The 27,854-nt window shown below is 35.6% G+C and overlaps 1 protein-coding gene and 1 pseudogene across 1 annotated transcript; both read right to left on the bottom strand.

Annotated features, from left to right (window-relative positions):
- Positions 1-287: 287 nt before the first annotated feature.
- LOC130455200 (vomeronasal type-2 receptor 26-like) lies at positions 288-18,104 on the bottom strand. The gene is made up of 5 exons (XM_056803734.1): positions 17,631-18,104; positions 10,443-11,246; positions 6,037-6,255; positions 4,582-4,705; positions 288-1,192 (listed from the first exon to the last, which is right to left on the bottom strand). Exons 1-5 carry the CDS (start codon positions 18,102-18,104, stop codon positions 288-290), a joined length of 2,526 nt encoding a protein of 841 aa, XP_056659712.1.
- VN2R638P (vomeronasal 2 receptor 638 pseudogene) lies at positions 17,490-18,393 on the bottom strand (annotated as a pseudogene).

Below are 27,854 nucleotides of genomic sequence, written 5' to 3'. Positions count from 1 at the left end.
CACTTATTATAATTATTCATTGATGTTTATAGGACTATATTCAACCTCATCTCTAGATTAAGCTTCTGTTCTTTAGATTGTATTTTATATAATTATTCCATTAATTCTACCTCTATTCAGAAATCAAGCAATAGGACTTTCTTCAAAATACCTTTCAGTCTAGTACACAAGAAAGATGATAAAAGAAAAAAACTGGTATGAAACCAGAGTATTTTAAATCATTCATTAAGAAGGCAGGAGCTACTTCTCGAAGACTTGTGACGAAGAGCTTGATAACAAATTGTTCCTCAGTGATCAGCTTTGTTTTTCATTATCTTCAGGGTGTTTCTGTCTGAACACAGAAGTATCACATAGCATTTGGGAGCAAAGATACAGGTGAGAATCCCAGCACTGGAGACCAGGATGGAAAAGATCTCCATGGCCACCATGGCCTTCCCTTTGGTGCTCTGATATGCAGGCAAGAAGGAAATCCAGACACTGCAAAACACCAGCATGCTGAATGTCAGGTACTTGGCTTCATTGAAAGTGTCTGGCAGATTCCTTGCCAGGAAAGCCAATGTAAAGCTGACCAAGGCCAGGAAGCCCATGTAGCCAAGGACACAGTAGAAGGTCACAAGGGAGCTTTCATTGCACTGAATGACAATCAAGGAAACCTCAGAGTGTGTATCCATCTCAAGAAATGGGGGATCTGTCCCCAGCCAGATGCTACAGAGGCACATCTGTATAAGGGCACAAAGGAAAATGAGGGAATGAGATACTGCTGGTCTCAGCCACCTCCTGAGCTTGCTCCCTGGCTTAGTGGCCCTAAAGGCCAGAACCACAGTGATGGTTTTGGCCAAGATGGAAGCAATGGCCACCGTGAACACAATGGCAAATGTGGTTTGCCTTAAGATGCAGATGGCTGGTGTGGGACAACCAAGGAAGAGTAAGGAAGAAAGGAAGCAAAGGGTGAGAGAGGTAAGCAGAATGTAGCTGAGACTGCGATTATTGGCTTTTATTATGGGGGTGTCTCTGTGCATAACAAATACTCCTAGGACAAAGGTGGTGAGAATGGAGAAGCAGAGAGCTGCAGAGGCCAGAATCATTCCCAGAGTCTCTTCATAAGCCAGATAAGTTACTGTCCTGGGCAGGCATCTATCTTTCTCCTTGCTTGGGTACTGATCTTCCGGGCATTGTATACACTCTTCTGCATCTGGAAATAAACAAAAATGAATCTCATGGTATTTATAGAGAGCAGAGTTTTCTTTCTCCAGTAATGTGTAATATTAGTCATTCCATATAAATCTCAGCTTGCTTTTAGCCTCCTCCTTTTCAGTGAGAAGAATAAGAATTCTAGACAGTCAATTAAAATACCCACATATTTCAGTTTCTCTTTATCTCTACTTGTGGATAAAAAATGATTAATTATTGATTCCATATTGTGAAGATTAAATGAACTCCCCTGATTATGAAGATACAATTAATTCTCCCTTGCCCATTTATAGATTTAATCAACAAAAGCACATACACGCCACTAGCATTTGAGCAGGGAAGGTCTGTGACACACGTGTACAACAGTGGTTGAAAAATCAGAATTGATTGACTGCCACCTGGGAAGTCTTATGCAAATTTAGCTGTAATTGGTACAGGTAAAATTGAAGGAAGTCACAGGAAGTGACAAAAAGAAATGATCTTTATATGTGCCAAGAACTTCCTGTGAAGAGGTTCACTGATCTTTTTTCTTCAATTGGATTTGGAGGAGCTCTGAATGAAGAAGTCTTTTTGGTCTTTAGTTTTTGACTGGAGTTTGGAAGAGCTCAGATTTGAGATCTCAGAGTGCATCCCTTTGGACTAACACATAGTCAGTGAAAAAGGGTGATTCATTTCCTGGAGTTTCTACAGGGACTACTCTCAGAAGAGGCCTCCCCTTTGAGAGAGGCTCACTGCATTTCTATGTCCTCAGATCAAAGTTGAGACCCCTCTGACTGAATTGAATCAGGGATCAGAGCAAATACTTAGTGGAAAGCTTATATAGCTTACCCTATCCTCTCTCTGATTTTCTTACTTTCACTCTGTATTTTATTAATAAATTGTGAAAATGAGTCTCTTTGGAATTTAACTAAATTCCTAGAGACTTGACTAAATAATCCAGTCAAACCTTTTATATTAACCCCTTACATCTTCTACCAAATACATCTAGGTTCATTAAATAAAAATTAAGCCATTTATGACCCATTTCAAAATTAAACACTCTATAGTGAGGCTTAAAGTGATTTCTTTATATAGCTAGTGAATTCTAAAAATAGTAAAGAAATAGAGAAATAATGTATTCTGTAGTTTTTATTATATATAATAATCTCTTAAAACAAATTCATGATTGCAAGTCCTAAGGGAAGTTTAAGTGCAAGATTCAGTTCACAGAAATCTAATAAACCTCATTTAAAGTTGTTACTGATAGTTTTCATAAATAGTTTGATTTTTTAAATCAGAAACTCTGTTATACAAATATATTCATAATTTTCTCCATTTGTTAATTTTCTATTTCAAATCTGTCTTTTTTCATAATTTCCACTCATCACAAAGATACTTTTATTATATACATATATAGATATATATAAGCATTGTTTCAGTATCAGGCACTCTTACTGTTACCAAGTGTGTTTCTTATAAATGTACATAAACATAAAATTCTTTACAGTATTTTCTGAGAACTATTAATAGATTGTATGCTTATGCTATGATTAAATAATAGATGCCCAAATGTCTGACTGTGTTGGTTTTAAATATTGATACCTTTGATTGCCCAGTTGTATTGATAAAGTAAAATTCTGAGAGTAAACTATTTGCAGGTGACTGATAGAAGGCAGGAAGCTAACAGTAATAGGTGAATAATAGCTGGTGTATTGATAACTAAACGTATTAATGAGATATTAATTGTTAACAATAATTGGCTTTTGATAGAGGACTGGAGGCAACTGTTCTTATGACACTGAGGCTGCTATTGATACAGCGAAATCTGTCAGTGCCAAGCTGGTTTCAGACAGGGGATGAATGGCTGGAGGCAGTTTAATCTAACATGAATTCATTATAGAGGTATAAAAGGAAAGTAAGAAGTCGGAATATGCTGGGATACCTATAAGACCCTAATACTACATTTTTGCCTAAACACAACCCCAACTGCTCCTCCTGGAGATTCTTTAACTGTTACACTGAGCTCCATTCAGCTACCTAAAGATTCAATTCTGTCTCACTACCTCAAAGTAATTTGTACAATCTTCTTAAAGAAATTCATGAAATTTCAACAGTCAATTTCTCTTCCACTAAAGGCAGGTCCTGTGTGTGTCAACTTCAAAGAGAGCTCTGCCTCTGAGAACTTTCACAGACAAGCTCTCCGGCTCCCCCTGGCGTTCATCTCAAGAATAGGCCTCAAATTTATACCTCATTCTCAGAGTTGCTTAGAGGAAAAAACCCTTGGGCATTAAGCTTTTTAATAATAAACTAGTAGTTTTCTTCTTCAGCTTTTTTGAATTTATTTTTCCTTCTTTCCAAAAGCCTCCCACTGTCTTTCAGAGCAAGAGCTCAGACCAGCCACTCCTCTTCCCTTTGACTGCCAGAGAATCAGGAGCCCAGAATTCTTTTTCATTGAACTTTTATGCCATTTCCTTAAAGGGCCAGAATAAGGACTTCTCAGCTAAGTTTCTGAAAGGGGACAGTTTAAATACGGACAAAATCTTTTTTCTTGTCTATAAATTTCTCTTAATAAAAATAAATTAATTCTTATCTTAATACCTATCAAGTTGGAATTTCATTTAAGCTCATAAGATGACAGTAGAGAGTAAAATTTGGAGATATAGCAGAGGAAGTGTAGAGAATAGAAATTTGACTAAATAGCATTGATGACAAGTCACCCTTTGTGATTCAAAAATGGAATTTCCTCACTCAGTATCTCCCTTTCATTTGAATAGTAACACCATGTGATTAATAATCTTTTAACTACCTTTTTCCTACTAAGAAAGGGAGGCAGTCATAGATTCTTAGTATGTTAGACCTTCATTATTTTACTCAAGCATAGCAACCAAGGATAAAAAAAATATAAGATAAGCAAATATAAAATATGGTTTTCATTCTTATATACTGTATTCTGCTTAAGCACTACAAATGAATTGATCTTTTTTTTAAAATTAGAAAATACCAATAGAAATCTAAACAATACTAAATATCTAATGGGTTTTTTTTAAGAAAAAAATTAAATATATAGCCTATTTCATAGATACAATGTCAATAGATTAATATAAATCTGCTATAATATATTCACTTATATTCTGAAACTTCAAATGATGTTTCTTTTTATATATTAGTAAAGAACAAATGGAATGTAACTATGAGGAAAATATGAGGATATAATTTTCAAGGTCTAAGGTGTTGTGAATTGAATTTTTCTATTTGAGGTAAATATTCTTAGGTATACCATATAACAAAAAGATTTCCATATTATTATGGTAAGACAAAAATTTATCAGGAAAAGTCACAGGACTGAAATTAAATAAAAATAAATAAATTCATTTTCTATAATTTTGGAGAAGTCTCTCTTTAGGTGAGTACCTGTTTTATTGGAAATCTTCCCATCAGGGCAAAGGGTACAGTCAAAGCAGCAGATGGGCTGGCCTTCAAGAGACTGTTTTCTGTAACCAGGGTTACAGGTCACACTGCATATAGAAGTTGGAATCTGAACTTCCATAAAAAAGAAATAAATATTATTATAAGAATGATCGTTGAAACACAGATTCAATGAGGCAATGATGTGGTCTATATTAAGAATAATATATCTGCAGTTTGGAAGTGAAAGGATGATATATTTCTGAATGGAACTTCCAATTTTTCATCTTCTCTACCATATCATCTTTTTCTAAAGACATGAATATGGACAGAATCTCCAGGAGATTCAATAGAGCTCCTTCATATTTAAAAATACCAATGGGTAGATGGCATGGTTTCAACCAAATATATGGAAGTATACCCCTAAATTACACATCATTTCATACAAGAAATGTTGAAGCAATTCTTTGGACATTGAAGGAGGAATATTTCTTTATATTTTTGTTCCCTAGACAAGTTCTAATATTTGTATTTGAATAAGGAATCCTGTATTGTTCTGAAAGTCATAATTTTTGAGAGTTTATAATAAAATGAACTAATAAATACTTCATTTTGATTTGATCTGATTCATTATAAGAATCAAGTAAAGTTGATTCAAATGGTTGTTCTTGTTTCTTTATTCTGACATTTGGAGATTCATTTGAATCTCTGCTGATTCATAGAATGTGGGATTTATGATTTTCAATAGACAAATAAAATTGAATCTTTATATAAGTTTTATATGAGAAGAGGAAAAAAACCACAAGATTTTAATTTGTTGTTCAGACATTTTTCATTTGTGTCAAACTTTTCAAAAACTTATCTGTTATTTTCTTGGCAAACATCCTGGAGTGGTTTACCATTTCCTTCTCCAAAAGATTTAAAAAAAAATGAAGGAAAAAGGATTAAGTGACTTCCCCAGAGTCAGAGCTAGTTAGCATTTGAAGTCACATGTGAACTGGAAAAAAGGATTCTCCCAGACTCCAGACACTCTTCCCTATATGCAAGCACATTTTATTTAATAACATTAAAAGAAGCCATGGAAATTCTTGGGAACACAATTTCATGACAAATTATTTCTGTAGTTGCAGGATTTCCTATCTCAGCTTCCCTTTGATGTTATAGGTCTCTTTCAATGGTAAAAATTTTCCACTCTCCTTCTCTCTTGTAATTCAAACTTGCCAACTTGTTCTGAGGTATTTTAAGATTTTCATCATACAATGAATTAAAATCATTATATAAATTTATTGAAAAAATTTTGAAAAGTCTATTGAGAAAAGCAAATCAGAGAAATCAAATTTCTGACTTACTGAGAGCAAGAGAAAAGTTCATGCTTCAGGCCTGTCCTAGGCATTCCCAGCATTTTTATGGAAGTTCTCAGGTCCAATGTAGAGTCTACAGTGTTGCTCACCTGACTCTTACCTGAGGGAAATCTTCTGGCCAATCTATGTCCTCTTCATTAATACTTAACACCTTTTCCTGAGGAATCACTTCTCCAACTTTGACCTCTACTGAAAATCTACCAGGAAATGATTTAAAATTCAGGATATTATATGCCTCAGTAGTCATGGAGGTTCCATCCCCACATAACTCAACTCGGAATCCATAGACAGGATTAACACACTTCAGGAAGTGGTGGAGCTGAAGGTAAGGACAAAGTTTGTTACTTCTTGGGGAAAGAAAGGTTTCTTCACTCTCCTAAGTCTTCATAATCAACATAACAGGGGCTATGTGTTTGAGGATTACAAAAGCCGTCATTTGCTTTTTGAAAATTCTTCCAACTGTACTTTACCTAGCACTTTGTACTCCTTGTCTCTTTTTTTCCTATCAAGCCATAGCTGACAGAAGAGTAATGTCCTAGATATGTTCTAGATAATGATCAAACCTCAAAATTTTATCTTCCCTTCACCAAATCATGAAATTCTTTCCAATATTTCTAATATTTGCATTCTAAGATCTTTTTTTTTAATCTGTGCTCACAATTTATTGCTTTCAAAATGCTGAAGTCTTTTTAGTTAGAAAAATAGTTTAAGTCATATAGAACATTTGATGAGGTAAGCTTTTGAATTCAGGATCATTTTTAATTCATACTGCAGAAATTCAAAGTAAAGAGGAAAAGGGAATGCAAATAATTAAATGAGTAAACAATTCCAAAAAGTTTGGTGAAACAAAATAATGGAAAAAATTACAATGGAAGAGAATTACAAAGAGGTTATTGCATAATGACTGATTATGAAAAAATGAAACATTAACACAAGTTGAGGGAGATTTGAGAAACAATGATTTTAAGAATACCAAGAAAATCATTTTGGCAGAAAGTGAGGAGACAAATAGAGAAAATAACATATATAGAAGAGACACTCAATAAAGAACTTTTTCAGTGGAAAGGAAAATAAAAGTGGGTAGGCAAAAAATGAACCTCAGAGAATATTAGGGAAGGGAATAAAAGAAAATAAAAGACATGCAAAAATGAATAGAAAATAGAATTTTAAGGAGAGGACAGGACAAAAAAATAAGTATTAATAATGAAATAGATTGAAAACAATCAGTGTTAGTAATCATAAATATAAGTGTAAATAGGATGGACACACCCATAAATGGAATCAGAGCAGAATGCATAAGAAATCAAAATGGAACAATATTAGGGACATTAAATTACATCAAAGGGTACCAAGAAATATATATATATATATATATATATATATATATATATATATATATATATATATATATATATATATATATATATATATATAAAACAGCTTGATCTTCTGGAAAAACTTCATTATTTTTTAAACCCTTACCTTTCATCTTAAAATTAGTTCTGTGTATTGATTCCAAGGTAGAAGAATGGTAAGGGCTAGGCAATGGGACTCAAGTGACTTGCCCAGGGTCACACAGCTAGGACATGTCTGAACACAGATTTGACTAAGGACCTCCTATCTCTAGACATGGCTTTCAATCCACTGAACCAACCATATGTCACCCTAAAGATTTCTTTTCTGAAAAATATACTTAGACTACAACTGAGACAAACATCAAATTAAAAGACATTCTTTAATTTATAAATGGTCAGAAAATACAAACTGGCCATTTTTGAAGAAGAAATCCATAATTAATGAAGTCATATGGAAAAATGCTCTATTAGTATAAATTATAAAAATAGATATTGAAACAACTCAGGGATACCAACTTTCCTATCAGACATGACAAAATCTGAATATTTTGGGAGAAAAAATAAAAATTCAAACTATTTGTAGAGTAGTGAACATCTCCCTTCACTCTACAGAAAAATTTGGAACTATGCCCAAAGGGACATACATTACAGGTAACCCACTGACCCAGCAATAATAATACTAGAAATGTACACACACAAAAAAATGGAACAGGACCGTTGTTTACAAAAGCATTTATAGCTGTTCTTTTCCTGGTGACAAAGAATGGCAAATTGAGGGAATGTTCATCAATTGGGAAATGGTTGAATAAGCCATGCCATATATTCATCATGTAGTACTATTGTGCTAAAGGAACTAACATTCAAGTTGCTGTAAGAAAAATTTAGCAAAGCTTTAATGAACTGATAGAAAGTGAAGCAAAAAAGACCAGGACATCATTGTGAATAGTAACAAGAGTCTATCTATGATGATCAATTGTGAAAGACTTGACTTCTCTGATTAATAACATGATCCAAGACAATTCTAAGGCATAATGAAAACATACTAGGCACTATGGGAAAGATTTTTGATCAACTCGTCCTATAAAATGAAGTTTAATTTCCTCACTTTTTTTCTTCTTTCTCTTTTTCTTTAGAGAGAGGACTAATATAGACACGTTTTCCATGATTTCACATGTAATTTTCAATCATATTTCTTGCCTTCTAATTGACTGAAAGAAGTGGTGGAAGGTAGAGTGAATTTCAAAGTCAAAATTAAAATGAAAAGAATGATGCATTTATATAAAATATATTCAATTATTAAATTAACTCAAAAAGAAAAAAAAACAGGAGATATCTACAAATGATACATTGGAAACCAACCAGATATTTCTCCAAAATCTGTTCCCTTGACACACTTCTAAATTTAATCTGCATTGTTTTTTTTCTTTTAAAAATTAATTTTATTTTGTCCATTTCAAACATTATTGATTGGATACAAAATTCATTTTCTTTTCCTCCCTCCTCTTCTGCCACCCTTCCCATAGCCAACGCACGATTCCCCTACGTATCACATGTGTACTTAATCCGAATGCATTTCCATGTTGTTGATATTAGCACTAGGATGTTCATTTGGAGGCTCTATTCCCAATCATATCCTCTTGGCCTCTGTTGTCATGCAGGAGATATCTATGAATAATGAACTGAAAACCAACCAGCTATTTCTCCACTATCTCTTCCCTTGACACACTTCTAAATTTAATCCGCATTATTAACATTTTCTCCATCACTTTTTTAAAATCCCAACAATAAAAGTAATAAGCCAAGTCCTAAAATACAATACCTAATAAACAAAAAGAGAATGTATTCTAGAAATTTTCCAGGATTCCAAGACAAGTATGATTCTCTAGAGTTAGTAGGGGCAGTAGTAGTTTAGTAATACTAGTTGTAGTATCAATAAAAGTTATAGTTTTATAGCATTAACAGTAATTATCATAACTCTAGCCTTAGTCATAATTGTAGTAGGTGGCATTGCAATTTTAGTCAGCATACATTTGTTGTTAACATTAAAATAAAATTGATCAATGAGACATTCTATATAAGCATCATATGATTTGTAGGATTATGATCAAGGCCAGAATAAATACCCTAAATTGAAGTTGATTTAATGGGATACTCCAACACATCAACTCATATCCTGAAAGATGTGTATAAGGAAGAATATCAACGTGTCCACCATGATTATTGTATCAGAATTGTGTCTGAGAAAATAACATTGTTTGTGCACAGTCATATAATCACATAAAAAAGAAATGAGATTAATAGGGATCAAAAGGTAATATTGAAGGCTCAGATAATTGCAATATAATATAATTAAGAGGAAACTAGTCATTGAATGATGTTTACATTTGTTAATTTGGGTATATAATTTGGGGTTTCAGTTTAAAAGATTAGTCACTTACAAAAATGAATAATGTGGAAATATCCTTTCAGTGAAAATACATGCATGACCTAGATTAAATTTCTTGTCAATGCCAAGAGAGGGGAGGGAAGAAAAGAGGGAGACAAAATGATCATAAAACTTTAGAAAACTGAAGTATAATTTTGTTATTACAATAAAACAAATATAATAGAAAAAAAGAAAAACATGAGTAGCCTGTGTTAACTCCAAGGTACAGTGGAGTTACCTAGGACAATTTAGTCCCACTGAGGAAAATAAACAGAAAAGACTTGCTTATGACTTTTCCTGAGACTCTTGGCAAGGACAGTCTCAGTTATAGCACAGTTGTTGTCTAGAAATATTTGTAATATGATGTAAGAGTCAAACCTTCCTTTCCCTAAAGAATACGGAATAAATTAACTGTTTCTTTTTCTCAATTTGCTTACATTCGTAAAAGCAACCCTGATAACTTTCTTGTGTGAAGTCATGTCATAAACAGTTTTGTAGGGGAAAGCAACACCACCCAGGAATGTTATAATGTTTAGCATTTTATTCTATATAAAAGTCTTCCTTTGGGACACTATAAATGGAGCTCATAGAGGCCAAGCCTTCCCATCTGGTCCTTGCTTTGTTATCTCTATCATCTATCTATCTCTATCTCTCTGCTTTCTCCCTCAAAGGTGGAGCCCTGGCACTCTACAGATAGTGCCCAGGACAGTGCAAGAGAAATGCTACCTTCCAAGAAAGAAGTGGTTTTGCTGCAAGTTCTGATATATCTCTTGCTTCAGTCTGAAGCATATGATGGAGAGCATGAGCAAAGAAATAAACCCCATTGTAGATATTAAAACTCTTCCCAATTATGATCTTGTTCAAATAAATATGTGGTACGTGGGCAAAAGATGAATTTTCCTCACATCGTTCATGTGCTATATCGACAGAATTTATTTCTGAAAGTTTACAATCAAAGACCACCTCCCAGAAAGACTTTTGGAAAATGTCCTCAGGGTTGGCACGGGGATGCACACTGCTTAGGAAATCTGTGAAACCAGGGATCTCCCTCTCGAAATGAGAAAACATCAATGTTCCATGAAAATTGCTCATTATCATATTCTTAGAATCTGCAAAAAAATCCCAGGATGAGGTGGTGACCAACATCTTCCCATGCAATTTATATTCATTCAATAATTCAGAAATTTCACCAAGGGAGTTGGTGTTGCCATAGATGAAAATCACTTTGGATGAGGACCGAAGAATCCTAGACAAGAGTTTAAATTCATCATGCTCCTTTTGAAAGAGTTCAGGAGCTCGTTCTGTAAAAGCCAGACAGATACCATTCCAGGCCATCTCCTCTTTAAGAGTCCTGAAGAATTGTTCCCCTGTCAGGTCATCTGAAATAACCAGCCCCACCCAAGTCCAGCCAAAATGTAGCATCAGTTGAACTGCTGCCAAGTGCAGAGTGGATTCCCTGCTGCCCAGCTGATAGACATATGGGTACAGGACCTCATCAGACAGGAGAAGATCAAATGGGCCATAGCTGAGCTACAAGAAGAGAAAGCAGAAATAACTGGAATGCAGATATAAACTGATTTCTGAGTCCCTCTTTAAAGTTTATCTCAAGTAATTGTCAGAGGTTTATACATAGATGTTATTGATAAATTCTTGTTCATTGCATGGGATAGATCATGGCTACAATTGACTTAAGAGGTGACAGATTTGTAGGTGGATTTAAGTTTCAGGACACAAAACTACAGAATTTTAAAATGGAATATTTTGAAACAGCTATTCATCTGTACTAAATCCATAATCCTTTCTCTCCTGTCTCCTTAAACATTCATCATTTTTTTGAAACTTTGTTATGAAAAAACATATTATTTCCTCTAAAAACACTATTTTACTTATAGAGAACTCTATATTAATCCCTCTTTTCTTACATTCATCATTTAAGAAACCAGTTTCTTTGGAACATCAACTTATTGCTTCAAATTCTTTCATAGTGAAGCAAACAAAACAGGCTCTATGTCTCTTGAAAGAACTTCTAAATTTAATGTTTGAGCATAGTTATAGCCCTCTCTAGATCATCTCATCACTTTTTAACTTTATAACTCCTTTATCCATCATTCTATGTCACGGAGTTCATTCATGGCAGGATAACAAGGAGGAACTAAAGCCCCCAGATTTAATAATCACTAAGACCATGATAGTCCCCAGTCAAGTGTCTATATGTACATCAAAATAATATGTGAAATCCTGAAAAGGAATCAGTAAGGCTTAGTATGAATTGCTAGTTCCACCTGAAAATCCAATACTCCTTTGGGGTCTGTCAACACTCACCTGTGGCTCCTAGGAGCTTTAGCATGCAAAGTGACCAAATAACAGTACATCCTTTTTTGCAGACAGTTGAAACCAGGTTGAGAGTAACTACTTTCAAGTTAGTCAGATAGGATATGCCTATCTTATGAATAAGGCTGGTCTTTAGGGGTATCATCCTGAAGATAACAATGAAGATACTTAGCTCTTCCCTGATTGTGAAGATTTAAATTGTAACTCATGTCTATTTTTGGATTTTAATCCCCATATGTGTAAACACTCTACTTAAAAGTTATGTGTGGAGACCTGCCTATTTTTAGATTCAATCACAAAAAGCGCAAACACGATACTTAAAGTTGACTGGGAAGATCTACCCATGTTAGATCTAATCACTAAAGGTGTAAACATCCCACTTAATCATTTGATGGGGGGACTGTGACCCACATGTGTAATAGTGGGTAACAAATCAGAATCGTCTAACTAATTTCTGGGCAGTCCTAGAACAGAGAGTCAGCTGTTATTGCTAGATGTGGAATTAAGGGAAGCAACACAAGAGAAAATGCCTTTAAAAAAGAGAGTGCTCCACAGAGTGGGTGATTCTTATAGTGGAGTTCAACTTGGACTCCCACTTCTGTTGGAGGGTGAGGGCAATTCTTCATGCTTTCAATTTAGGCTGGTACAGAGGGGAAGAGGGATCTGCTGACTGGACTGACAAGTGGTGAGTGAAAAGCTGACTCTTTACTGATTGCTTTTCTCGGAAGAGAATGGCATCAGGAAAGACCTCTTGAGAAACTTCCCAGATCCTCAACTTTACCGAGGTGGGCTGAAGCTAATTCTCCCTGACTGGAGGGGCCAAGAATAAAATACTTAGTGCTCAGGCTAGATATCTTAACTTATCCTCACTCTGATTTCTTGCTTTACTCTTTCTACATTTTGTAAATAAAATCTCTTTGTGATTTAGTCATTAAATCTCTGGCGACCACACTCCACTATTAAAAACCAACCCTGTTTAAATTAACCCCTTTTCCCGGTTACATTTCCAAATGACTCCTTTTTCCAATGCTATTAGGAATCTTCTTTTCCTAATTGCCAAAACTGTAAAGGTTTCGGGTCAAACTGTAAGGATGAATTTTAGTGTCTTGATTTTTATTAAAGATAAGTGGTCGCTATGGGAAAATTCCCAAATATGAAAATACCCAAGTCAGCTAGGTTTTATGGAGATTTTAATTAATACAAATGAAGGAATTAAGGGAAGAGAGAGAGAAAGAGAAAATAGTAGAAAGGGCCTAAGTCAAATGGCCTAGGCCTGAGCCTTAAGGGAGAGAATGTCAGTCTTTATCATTCACCACAAGATCATCTAAGCAAGCTCCAGTCCTTCACTGAAATCTTCAACTCCTGAACTGAGCTCAGACACTCTCCTCTGAACTCCTGAACTGATTTCAGAGAGCTCCTTCAAAAAAGAATTTTCTCTTATGTCACCTCCCCTAAATTTTCAAATCTACCAATCATAGTAGACACTTTTTTTCAGGACCACCCATTCTTAGTTCTCATTACTATTTAGTTCTCACCTTCTCTGGGTATATTATATCTTCTGAGTACTTCACACCTTTTTTGTTAAGCTTTCCTTTTGTAAGTTGCTTGATGTTTTAGTGATTAATTTAACTTTTATAGGTACATTGCACCCATTTGTATTAGATCTAAAAAACAGATCATCTAGCTTATGGTTTTTGCTTCACTATAAGTATGAGTTGGGGACTTTTCATTGTTTAATCAGGAATTTGTAACTTTATTTTCCCCTCAGATACTGTCTGAGCAGGGTGGAGTAATTTTAAAGTCCTCAATACATTCCTGACCAAATACCTCCATTGTTAAAAATGGGGAATAGCTTAATCAAATCTTCTGAAGTCTGACCAGTTTTAAGATTCACAGTATGTATATGTAAATTATGTACATAATTCATTAATATATTTTGTTACATGTATTTGCATAAATGATTTTGATGTTTGGTTTGGTTTTCATTGTAAAATTTATGCAATGTTGTGTTTGTTGTCATTTTCAAAATTTTTTCTCTACGTTTAATGTTAATGTTTTGCAATTATAGTACCATTTTATGTTTTATCTGATAAGAGTATTTTAAGTTTGATATTGTCATGGAAGTTATGTTCATCTTTTGTTTGATGTTATTTCCTGTTTTGATTTTGCTTCTGTTTGACTTTTGTTCTTGTTTATTATTTATTTGTTTTCCTTTTCCTTTTTCCCTTGTTACAATTCCTTAGAATAGGTTAATGTAAGTTAGAGCAAGATAGTTGAAAGTAAATTGTTATTTTGGGTAGATTTCTTAGTTTAGGTAACTGGTAAGTATTTTAGATTGTGAACAAATTCAAAAACCTTGAGTATCACTACTATGATAGTTAATTTGGGAATCTGACTAAATAAGAGTTATAAAATTGATCATTGATTATTATCTCTTAAGTCAGGAAAACTATTTGCAGCTTTAAACAATTTTGTTTCATTGGAATATTAGTAAAAAGAGGGAAATGTGGAAGGGAAAGAGGTGAGGAGACTGCCTATCCTATCCTAAATGCTGATCTTGTGAAATGGAGCTCACTCCCCAACAGAGTTCCAGTCTCCATGTGGCAATCCTAGTCACTCATCAGCAAAGCCAGCAGGATCCAGGCAAGGTCCCAATGCAGAAAAACCTTCATGAGCTAAGCTCACCAAGGCAGCAGGGAACCAAATAAGAAACTCCTTGACTCCAAGAATCTCCAAAGATGGATGTTGAAGTCCCAAAGCTAAAAACTCCAGTGAAAAGGCCCAAATCTCTGAGTTAAAGTCAAAGTTCAAAAACCCCAAGGAGCTGTCCTGGAAAGTAGAACTCCAAAGGAGAACCTCAAGAAGTCTCAAGGAGAAATCCCATGAACAGGAAATTCATGATGTTTTAATATTCCTTTTTTCCATGCCACTTCCAGTCCCTTCCCCCTTGTACAAGAACCAAACATAGTCTTTCAAATGGCCTTTGAGACTTTGCATATAACAATGTTGACTTTCTTTTCTTCTTCTCACTTTGTGTCCTGGTTTTCCCTATCCCAAAAATAATATTCTATAATGTGTTTCAATTTTTGTTTTCTACTCATTTTAAAGGATTTGTCTTGGTTTTAATCTTTAAAAAAACTGTGAAATTTAATCTCTGTTCCTCAGGTGAAAAACTTCAATTTATTTGTGCAGGTACTTTTAGAGCTATTTCTGGAAATTTAAGCAATTCTGGTTCTTCCAGAATGGTATGATCTAAGGTTAGGATTGCTTCAGACATGTCAAACTTTCTGAGGACTATGAGAGGCACCATTTTTGACTCTGGTACTATGACCTCTGTCCCATGTTCTTCTCTAATTATTAGCAGTCATGTGGTAATGCTCTGATTCCCACTGGGACAATATTCTAGTTCTTTCATAGATATTGCAATAGAGTCCTGTACTGAGACCCTGAAAAAGAATCTTGAAAATTGTACCTGATACATTGTCTAACAACCTTACCATTTGTGACCTGAAAACTCCAGTAGCTTTTGCCTCTAATTTAGCTGTCCCCAGGCTTGTTCTGCCTTCATGGTGTGGGGTTTGCTTTAGTGTACTAGATTGTGCTTCGTTCCAGTACCAGAGTTACAGATCTTTCCTGATCACTGTGGCATTTAAAAGAGTGAAGGCCATAAACGGTAAGAGTTAAAATGGTTGAAGGCTTTAAATTGTGATAGATATAAGAGTAGGTGAGTAAATTATGACTGCAGAAAATATGTTTTCACTACAGTGTCTTGTTTTAAATCAAATATAAGGTGGTCGCCAGGGAAACATTCCCAATTATGAATGAAAACCCAAGTCAACTGGGTTTTATAGAGAATTTAATTAATAATACAATGAGGAATCAAAGAAAGAGAGAGAGAGAAACAAAGGAAATAAATGAGAAAAGAATAGGCCAGCCCAGGCAGCCCTGGCCAACCCAGGCCTAAGCCCTAAAAGAAAGATCAGTCAGTCCTTATATCTTAATCACTCACCACAAGATCTGTCCAAACAAGGGATTCTACTGACACCAGGCCAGCTCCATCTCAGCTGAGTCCACCAGCTCAATGCCTGTCTGAATCTCCCCAAGAGAGTCCCAAGAGAGACCCTTCAAGGCAGACTTTCCCAGCTCACTGTTTCAATTCAGCCTTTCCCAGCTCACTCCATAGAGACTGTTTTTTTCAGAGCCTCCTCCTTAGAGCACTCTCCTTCTAACAGCCTCCTTAGAGCCTGTTTTTCAAGAAACTGTACTCTTCAACAGACTGTCCTTTTCTTCTATAGGGGGTTTTCTCCTATGTCAACTCCCCTAAGTTCTTCCATCTACCAATCACAGTAGACATTTTCCAAAGGACAGCCCATTCTGAATTCACACCTGAGTAGACTAATCCTTTTAGTAATCCACACTTGAGTAGGCTAGAATCTCTGAGTTTTTTTCCCTCTTTGCTCCTTGTAAGTTCACAAGTTGCCTGACCTTTATAGGTACTTAGCATCCCTTTGTATTAATTCTAAAAATAGGCATGGCTTAAGTATGGGTTTAAGCATTTTTTATTGTTCAGCAAGGAGTTTTCTCCCCTAAAGCAGGCTTAAGTAGGGGTGGAGTAGAGGTCTTCACATTTTTGATGTAAGTAGAGTTCTCACTGTCCAAATGGGGAATGGTCCCAATAGGGAATTGTACCAATGGAGAATTCCCCAATGGGGAATTTTTTGACATTCACAAGTCTGAGAAATTTCAAGATTCACATCACTAAGTAGTCTTGTGTAGAAATATTGATTCCCAATGTCTTTGGGGGGGGGGGGTTTACTGGTTTTGCAATAATTTTAAGATGACATATCAATGTTTTTAGTAGTGTAATTTAGGAGAGAAAAAGAGAGTCCCTATTTCTTCTCCATTTCCATGGCACAGTCATTTATCATTGTATGTTTAGCTGTTCTTTTAGTGATGGCAACAAAATGGAATCTGATGGTATGGCATTAATTGACAATGTCTAAACAAGTTGACCACTTTGTTATAATGGATTATTAATGTGCTGTAAGAAATGATAAGAAAAGTTTTCAGAAACCATGAGTATATTTATATAAATCAATGAATAGAAATAGAACAAATTCATTGATCACAGAAATAATGTTTTAACCAATACCGACTGTCAGAAATTGATTTTTATGAGACTATGTTCATCCTCATCTCTAGGTTAAGCTTCTGTTCTATAGATTGTATTTTATATAATTACTCAATTAATTCTACATCTATTAAGAAATCAAGCAATAAGACTTTCTTCAAAATACCTTTCAGTCTAGTACACAAGAAAGATGATAAAAGAAAAAAAAACAACTTGTATGAAAGTTAGAGTATTTTAAATCATTCATCATGAAGTCAGGAGCTACTTCTCGAAGACTAGTGAGGAAGAGCTTGATAACAAATTGCTCCTCAGTGATCAGCATTGTTTTTCATTATCTTCAGGGTGTTTCTGTCTGAACACAGAAGTATCACATAGCATTTGGGAGCAAAGATACAGGTGAGAATCCCAGCACTGGAAACCAACATGGAAAATATCTTCTTGGCCACCACAACCTTCCCCTTGGTGCTCTGATATGCAGGCAAGAAGGAAATCCAGACACTGCAAAACACCAGCATGCTGAATGTCAGGTACTTGGCTTCATTGAAAGTGTCTGGCAGATTCCTAGCCAGGAAAGCCAATGTAAAGCTGACCAACGCCAGGAAGCCCATGTAGCCAAGGACACAGTAGAAGATCACAAGGAAGCCCTCATTGCACTGAATGACAATGAAGGAAACCTCAGAGTGTGTATCCTCCTCAAGGAATGGGGGATCTGTCCCCAGCCAGATGCAGCAGAGGCACATCTGTATAAGTGTACAAAGGAAAATGAGGGAATGAGATACTGCTGATCTCAGCCACCTCCTGAGCTTGCTCCCTGGCTTAGTGGCCCTAAAGGCCAGGACCACAGTCATAGTTTTGGCCAAGATGGAAGCGATAGCCACTGTGAACACAATGGCAGATGTGGTTTGTCTTGTGTACACAGATGGCATGTATAGGACAAACAATGAAGAGTAAGGAAGAAAGGAAGCAAAGGGAGAGAGCAGTGAGCAGAATGTAGCTAAGACTGCGATTATTGGCTTTAACTATGGGGGTGTCTCTGTGCATCACAAACACTCCAAGGACAAAGGTTGTGAGAATGGAGAAGCAGAGAGCTGCAGAGGTCAGAATCATTCCCAGAGTCTCTTCATAAGCCAGGTAAGTCACTGTCTTGGGCAGGCATCTGTCTTTCTCCTTGCTGGGGTACTGATCTTCAGGGCATTGCATGCACTCTTCTGCATCTGGGAATAAAACAAACATGAATCTCATGGTATTTATAGATAGCATAGTTTTCTTTCTCCAGTAAAGTGTAATATTAGTCATTGCACATTAATCTCAGCTTGCTTTTGGTCTTCTCCTTCTCAGTGAGAACAAGAATTTTGGACAGTAAATTTTAAAATCCCACATATTTCAGTTTCTTTTTATCTCTACTTGTGGATAAAAATGATTAACTTTTGATTCCCTATTGTGAAGATTTAAATTAACTCTCCCTTGCCCATTTTTGGATTTAATCAACAAAAGTGTATACACCCCAGTCACACTTGAGTGGGGAAGATCTGTGACCCACGTGTGCAACAGTGGGTGACTAATCAGAATTGATGGACTGCCCCCTGAGCAGTCCTATGCAAAGGTTTAGTTGTAGTTGGTACAGGTAAAATGGAAGGAAGTCAAAGGAAGTGATGAAAAGAGATGATCTTTAAAAATGCCAAGAACTTCCTGTGAAGACAATCTGTGATCTTTTTTCTTCAACTTGATTATGGAGGAGCTTTGACTGAAGAAGTCTTTTTGGTCTCTAGTTTTTGACTTGAACTTGGTAAAGCTCAGGTTTGAGATCTCAGAGTGCATCCCTTTGGACTGACACATGGTGAGTGAAAAAGGATGACTCATTTCCTGGATTTTCAGAAGGGACTAGCCTTTAGGAGAGGCCTACCTTTTGAGAGAGGCTCCCTGAATCCCCAGATCCTCAGATCAAAGTTGAGATCCCTCTGGCTAATAGCTAATTAATCCTTCTTGGGTTGAGTCAGGGGTCAGAGCAAATACTTAGTGTACAGGCTAGATAGTTTTCCCTATCCACTCTCTGATTTTCTTACTTTCACTCTTTCTATATTTTATCAATAAATTGTTACAATAGATCTCTTTGGAATTTAATTAAATTCCTGGAGACAGGACTAAATAAAACAGTCCAACCTTTTATATTAACCCCTTATATCTTCTATTCATTACATCTAAGTTTATTAAACAAAATTTAAGCCATCTATGACAAATTTCAAAATTAAACTATCTATAGTAAGGCCTAAAGTGATTACTTTATATTTCTAGTGAATTCTAAAAATTGTAATGAAATAGAGAAATAATCTATTCTGTAATTTTTATCATATATAACAATCTCTTAAAACAAATTTACGATTGCAAGTCCTAAGGGATGTTTAAGTCTAGGATTCAGTTTATGGAAATCTAATAAACCTCATTTAAAGTTGTTACTGATAGTTTTCATAAATAGTTTCCTTTTTTAAATTGTGAACTATTTTATACAAATATATTCATAATTTTCTCCATTTATTAAGTGTCTATTTCAAATCTGTCTTTCTTCATAATTTCCACTCATCAGGCTGTTACTTTTATTATAAATATTTATGTATTATTTCAGTATCAGGTTCTCTTACTGTCACCAAGTATATTTAGTTGTACAAAAACATCTAATTCTTTACAATATTTTATGAGAACTATTAATAGATTGCATACTTATGCTGTGATTAAATAATAGATGCCCAAATGTCTGTGTTGGTTTTAAGTATTGATACCTTTGATTGCCCAGTTGTATTGATAAAGTAAAATTCTGAGAGTAAACTATTTGCAGGTGACTGATGGAAGGCAGGAAGCTAACAGTAATAGGTGAACAATAGCTGGTGTATTGATAACCAAACTGAAATTAATAAGGTCTTAGTTGTTAACTATTCACTGACTTTTGATGGAGGGCTACAAGCAACTGTTCTCATCAAAGTGAAGCTGCTATTGATACAGCAATATCTGTCAGGGCCAAGCTGGTTTCAGGCAGTGGAAGCTCTACTCAGCTGCCTGACGATTCAATTCTGTCTTACTACCTCATAGTAATTTGTACAGTCTACTTAAATAAATTCATGAAACTCCAACAATCAGTTTCTCCCCCATTAAATGCAGCTCCCGTGTGTGAGTCAACTTCAATGACAACTCTGCCTCTAACAGCTTTGACAGACAGCTCTCTGGCTCCTTCTGGAGTTCTTCTCAAGAGTAGACCTTAAATTTCTACCTTTTCAGAATTGCTAAGAGGAAAAAACCTCATTTTTAATAATAATCTGGTATGTTTTCTTCTTCAGCTTTGTTCAATTTCTTTTCCTTTCTTTCCAACAACCACCAACTGTCTTTCAGAGCAAGAGCCCGGACCAGCCACTCCTCTTCCCTTTGACTGCCAGAGAAGCAGGAGCCCAGAATTCTTTTTCATTGAACTTTTATGAATTTCCTTAAAGGGCCAGGATAAGAACTTCTCAGCTAAGTTGTTGAAAGGAAACAGTTTAAACATGGACAAACTCTAATTTTGTATCTATAAATTTTTCTTAATAAAAATAAATTAATTCTTATCATAACACCTATCAAAATGGATTTTCATTTAAGCTCATAAGATTATGGTCGAGAGTAAAATTTGGATATATACAAGAGGAAGTGTAGAGAAAAAAAATTTGATTAATAGCATTCATGACAAGTCACCCTTTGTGATTCATACATGGAATTTCCCCACTCAGTATCTCTGTTTCATTTGAATAATAACACCAAGTGATTAATAATCTTTTAATCCTTTTTACCATTAATAAGAGGAGGCAGTCATAGATTCTTAGTATGTTACACCTTCATTATTTTATACAAGCATAGCAATCAGGGATAAAAAATATAAGAAAAGCAAATATCTTAAAATATGGTTCTCATTCTACCTCCCAGTAAGGCCCTATAACTTCAAGCAAAATAGTCCACGTGTACCTGACTGGTTCAATCACAAGAGGAGGTGCCAAGTCTTTTCTCAAATTTTCAATGAGGACTAATACTGTAATGCAAGGCTATCCATACTGTGCTTGTCCATTTGAAGCCCACAATGGGGCCAAGAATCCCTGTACAACCCCAAAATGAGAGACCAAAGTCTCAAGCTCAGCATGAGGACCAGAGCCATTGCCCAAACAAGCACTGAGACCCTGAGCCCAAAATAAGGTAGCTCACCATTCTCTGAGCTGTACAAGATAGGAGACAGAATCAGCAGTGAGAGGTGACTTTCAGACCTCCTAGCCCAGAGGTAGTCACATCACCTTAGCAGAGCTGAAATGTATAGGATCCCACAACTAAAAGTGATGTTTAAGAAAATGCCTTCTCTACCCTGAGAACAGGAAACACCCTTAAGATAAAAATAAATGTCAAGAAAAAGTCTAGGAAAATGAGGAAATATAAAAATATTAAGCATATAAAATTATTGTGGTTTCAAAGAAGAGAAAATAAAATAGATTGAGCACCCATCAATTTGATTTTAAAAGCAATACAAGAAAATCAAATTCCCCATAGCAAATCAGCCTAGAGACCCACAGCAGTCATACCCTTTACAATTTGGAAAATGAAACAAATGTTGTCCTAATCAGTAAATCATAAGTAAAATTTAGTCAGGCACCATGCCACCCAAGGTGAGCACAAAGAGATTGAAAGAATGCATCTCTTCATCATTTAAAGAGATTGGTCTATATTTAGTGACATTATAGTCTCCCCACCAATCATGGTACCTAGAACTCAACAACTTAATATAGGACTGGGACAGGATACCAGACCCAGGAGAGAACCTAGCCTCACATAAAATTCTCAGCCTTAGCAATTAAGAAGGAATACACACCAATTGGCAGCCTTGCTACTTGCTATACTAATTTGTATACCAAGTTCTCCAAACACTTTGCTTAAATTGAGGGAAATGAATTCCTTGTAGAATTCGTTTTGGGCTTAAGATCAAATTAATATTTTTCTTTGAAGCTTTGGATATAGCAATATTGATTTTCTTTTCTTCTTTTGTGTTTCTGTTCTTGTCTTCACTATCACCAAAATACCATTTTACACTCAGTTTCTTTTTTGTTTTTTATTCTTTTTGTAACATTTTTCTTGGTTTTTATCTTTTAAAAATACCCTGTTAAAGTTGATCTCTGTTCCTGAGATAAAAAGCTTCAGTTTATTTGTACAAATACTTTCAGAACTAGATCTGGAGATTTAAAAGTTTCCAGCTCTTCCAGGATGGTATGATCTAAGGACAGGATTATTTCAAACATTTCTAAACTTTCTCAGGCCTATGAGACCCTACAAGCACAATATCCACCCTGTTACTATGACCTCAGGCCCATAAACTCCTCTTACTACAAGCACTGGTATAGTAGTGCTTAGAGTCCCACTGGGACTATACCCTGTATCTGTCATGGATAATACAGTAGAGTCCTGTATGGAGAGTCATAAAAAAAGGACCTTGTAATTTCTATGGGATAAATTGCCAGACCACCATACCATTTGGGGCCTGATAGATCCAGGAGCTCATGCCACTAATGTAGTTCCCCCAGGCCTGTTCTGCCTTAATGTTGTGGAGTCTGCTTTGGTGTACTAGACTGTGCTCCACTCCAATACGAGGATGACAGTTCTTTCCTGATAACTTTATGAGTGGTCTTCTGTAGAAATATTAGTCCACACTGTCTTTTGGGGGGTTATATACTGCTTACACATTAATTTGAAGGGGATATATCAAAGAATTTATAGGGTAATTTAGAAGAGATGAGGAGAGTTCCTATTTCTTCTCCATTATCATAAAATTGCCATCCACTATTGTATTTTCAGCTGCTCTTTTTCTGGTAGCAATAAGATGGAGACTGATGGTATGGTCTTAAATATGGAATGACCAAATAAATTTAGTATTTTATGAACTGGAACAGCCTCCAGGAAGTGTTGCAGAATGAAGGAGTAGAACCAGGAGAACAATGTACACAGAGATTAACACATTGTGCTAGAATTAAAAGTAATGGAATTTTCCATTATTGGCAACTCAATGTCCCTGAACAACCAGGAGGGATCTATGAGAGAGAGCACTATCCACCTTCAGAGGAAAAACTGTGGGAGTAGAAACACAGAAATAAAAACAAGTGATTGATGTCACAGGTCGAGGGGGATATGATTGGAGATGTAAATGCTAAATGAACATCCTAGTACAAATACCAACAACATAGAAATGGCTTCTGATGAAGGACACATGTGATATCCAGAAGGATCATGCACTGGCTATGGGATGGGTGGTGGTGGGGTGGAAATAAAAATGATCTTTGTTTCCAATGAATAATGTTTGAAAATGACCTAATAAAATAATATATATTTTTTAAAAGTATGATTCCTACAATGAATTACCACTACCTCTTTTGGCCTCTGGATAGAATTCAGCAACTCAATTATTATTTTTGAATGTGCACATGGTTTTTACTAATGCAGTAATAAAACCACACTGTTTACAAATTTTTCCTGCATGACACACTGAAAAAGCATATCGAGAGTCTATATAGATATTTACACTTTTCCATCAGCTAGAAGACAGGCTTGCTTCAATGCTACTAGTTCTGCTCACTGAACAGTAAGATTTCCAGGTAATGAGTCTCAAATTCTGTGACTACTTCAGCACAAATGCAGTGAATATGATTACACAAAAAAGGAACCATCAGTGAACAAAACCAAATCTGATTTTTCAATAAAAGTGTCTTTCAAATCCATCCTAGGCTTGTCCACCAAATAAACAACTTACACAGACTCATGTGATGAGTAGCAGGATTTAATGCACTACATCTCTTCAACAGGATGTTCTCCATACCCAGGATAATAATTTCATACTTAGAAGTTCTCTAATCCGAATAAGCTTGAGTAGGAAATTTTCTCATCAGTGCTTCTATTTCATGTGAATAATATGCAGTCAATGGACATCCTCAAAATGCAATCAACTGACTTCTGGACTAACACAGCAGCAGAAGCTACCCTCCTCAGACAAGGTAGAGTGACTGTAGCTATGGGATCTAAGTGACAACTACAATACCCAATAGGATGATAAGTTTTTCCCAAAGTCTGATTTAGTACTCCAGAGACAATTCCATTGCTTTCATTAACAAATAATTGAAAAGATTTTGAATAGTCTGAAATACCCAAAGCTGGAGCAGATAAAATGGTTTCCTTAAGTTTTGCAAGAGATTGCAGATGTTCAGGCTTAAGTTACAGAGGTTCAGGTTCTGTGTTCCTGGTCAAATCACTAAGATATTTTGTTATTTTATTGTAACCAAGTTTTCATTCTCTATAGAACCCAGTGGTTCCAAGAAGAACTCTGAGCTTCTTTTTAGTTTTTGGAGCAGTCAATTTTTGGATATCAGCTATTCTTTTCTGCATGATTCTCCTTGATCCCTCTGATGACACAAAACCTATATATTGAACTCTAGGCAAAGCCCACTGCAATTTTGCCTTGGAGATTTTATGCCTACACAGGTACAATTCCAATAAAAGAACTCTGCTGTCTCTAAGACACAGTTATGCATTTGGGGGAGAGAAGAAGACTGTTATCCACAAAATATACCAATTTGCTCTCTTTGAATGTTATACACTTGATGTCTCTATTAAAATTTGTGAAAAATGACTAGGTGAGTTCAAGAAACATTGAGGCAAAAGAGTTCCAGTCCCCTTTGTCTTTTGCCAAGTAAAAGCAAAGCTATTTTGTAATCTTCATGAATGGGAATAGAGAAAAAAAGCTGAGCATAAGTACACCACATTAAAATATCTTGCCTGACTTGGAATGGAAGAAATTTTAGCAGCTAGATTTGGTACAATAGGATGAGTTTTGATTACATAATCAATTACAGCCCTTAAATCTTGGATAAAATGATACACAGGTCTGACATTTTCCTCTAGCCTTAGCTTTTTAATAGGAAGATTAAGAATATTAAATTTTGAGAAGTAAGGAATTACTATCCCTTGTTGGATTAGGGATTCTATTATTGGTCTTATTCCCTCAATTGCTTCCTTAGCAAGAGATATTGAGGCACACAAGGAATGGGTCCTCCCTTAGTCCTCATTTTCATGGGAGTACCAGATTTTAAAAATCCCATATCTATAGAAGACTTTGATCAATGATACTTAGGTACTTCATCAGGTAATGGAAAAACAGACCTGATTCACCTTTGTAGGCACTGAATTGAAGAAAAGAATTGGAAAGCCATTCAAAGATTCTTAAGGAGTATGTAATGAAATTTCTCCAGTTGAAGTATAGTGGATTGTAGCTCTCAGTTAATAAAACAAATCTCTTCCTAAATCATTCATTGGGCAATCTGGCATACAAAGAAAAACACACTCTACTGATAATCGACCTAAAGAAAGTATCTTTTGTTTTAATTTTGCTACTCTTTGTAGTCTTCAAAGAACTCCCATTGCTTCCATTGTAACAATAACTCTACAATTTTCAGGAGGAGTCTGTAACACTGATTTCCTAGCACCTGTATCAACAAGAAGATCATAAATTCTATTTTATTAAATGTCCACACTTTCCCCTGAAAGCTTATAATTGGTCTTGTTAGGCAGGTGATTCTTGTTTCTAGACCCAGTACTTTTGCCTTCAAGAATATCATTTTACAAGGTTTGCAGCCCTTTCATGTAGAAACTACCAGATACTGTGTAATCTTGACTGAGGCCCCATGATATTTGTTGTTTCTTTCTGGCCATTTATAGTATTTTCTCTTAGGCCTAGAAGGTTTTGAACATGACTGGAAAATTCCTTGGAGTTGTCAATTGGGATTAATTTAAGTGGTTATCCGTGTATTCTTTCAATATGTATTTTTCCCTATTGTTCAAAAATATCAGGGCAGTTTTCCTGGATAATTTCTCATACTATGATGTCTAGGCTTTTTTTTTCTTTTTTTGTGTCACGATTTACAGGAAGTCCAATAATTCTGAAATTGGCCCTCCTAGATCTGTTTTCTAGATGAGTTGTTGTTTTTTTCAATATGATAGTTCATGTTTCCTTTTATTATTTTGTTTTAATATTTCTTGTTCCCTCATGAAATCCTTAACTTTCACTTGCCCAATTTATGCCTTTAAAAAAATTCACATATGTACTTTTGATTTTTCTTCTTCGTCCAGTTTGTCCTGCTTTTCATGGATTCCAACAGGTCACTACTGGCCAACAATTTGCTTATTATTTCATTTGATTTCTGTTTCTTTTTTTTCCATTTGGACAATTTTGTCTATTAAGCTATTCTTTTCTTTTTTATTACTTTCCTTTTTTCCTTCTCAGTTTTTTTTTCTATCCATCTTACTTGATTCTTAAGCTCCTTTTTAGCTCCTCTAGACATTGTGAACAATTTCCATTGGGTGGAGAGTGTTAGTTTGCCTGTGTTTGCTTGTTTCTCATTCCCTTCTGTTGCTTCTGTATTTGGCTCTTTTTCTCCATAGAAATTTTCCAGGGTCAAGAGCTTTTTTGCTCTTGTTTACTTCTTTTCCACTGAAGAATTGGGTTTTCTGAATGTTGGTGGTCATTACTATCTTATCTTCTGTATTCCTGGAATTTACTTTGGGACTATATTCTTTTTCCTGTGAGGGGCCTGAGTGAGGGCAGTTAAATTGTTGTTTTTTAAGTAGTGTCATTCGAAGCATTTTGCCCTAGGGCTATCTTCCTGAGTTGGTGCTGCTACTGTCTACTGCTGCTTCTGTAGCTCTGAACCCTAAATCCAGTGGCTGGAATTTTTAAAGGTGGGTATATGCTATAGCATCCTATATCGTGCTTTTCCCTAACCCTATCTTCCCAGTTCCTGCTGCCACTCTTTTGGCCATGCTGCTGACTCCTCTGCCAGGACCTATCTCCATTTTATTAAACCTTGAGTCTAACTGCTATGATGGGTATATTGGGATTTGGACTAAATAAGAGATTTTCAAAAGAGTGATAACTGATTATTATCCCTTAAGTCTGTGAAATTATTTCAGCTTGAAACAACTTTGTTTAATTGGAATATTGGGGAAAAGAGGTAAATATGAAAAACAAAGAGAGAAGGAGACTGCCTATCCTATCCTAAATGTTTATCTTGTCAAATGGAGCTCACTTCCCCACACAGGTCCAATCTCCACCTGGGAATCCTAGTCACTGACCAGCAAGCCTGGTAGGATCCAGGCAAGGTCCTAATGCAGAAAAACCCTCATGAGCTAGGCTCACCAAGGCAGCAGGTAACCAAAAAAGAAACTCTCCAACTCCAAGAAGCTCCAAAGCTGAATGTTGAAGTTCCAAGCCCAAAAACTCCAGTCAAAAGACCCAAAGCTCCAAGTTGAAGTCCAAAAACCCAAGGAGTTGTCTTCCAATGAAGAACTACAAAAGAGAATCCTCAAGGATAAGTCTCAAGGGGAAATCTTTTGGACAGGAAGTCCAGGACTTTTTATAGTCCTTTTCTATGTCACTTCCTGTTCCTTCCTGTGAACCTTAAAAATTCTCAGACCCTACTTCATAAGGTTTGGTTAAGACCATTCCCCATTTGGGCGGTGAAGGTACTTGACCAGGAAAGTGGGAACTCTACTCCACCCCTACTTAAACATACTTTAGGGGAAGATAAAGTTGTAAACTCCTTGCTGAACAATGAAAAGTACTTAAACCCATACTTATAATG

Source organism: Monodelphis domestica, chromosome 6 (assembly GCF_027887165.1).
Source record: "Monodelphis domestica isolate mMonDom1 chromosome 6, mMonDom1.pri, whole genome shotgun sequence".
In the NCBI taxonomy this organism is placed as follows: domain Eukaryota; kingdom Metazoa; phylum Chordata; class Mammalia; order Didelphimorphia; family Didelphidae; genus Monodelphis; species Monodelphis domestica.
The sequence above is the reverse complement of the archived record's forward strand: the minus strand, read 5'-3'. Positions and strand labels throughout refer to the sequence as shown.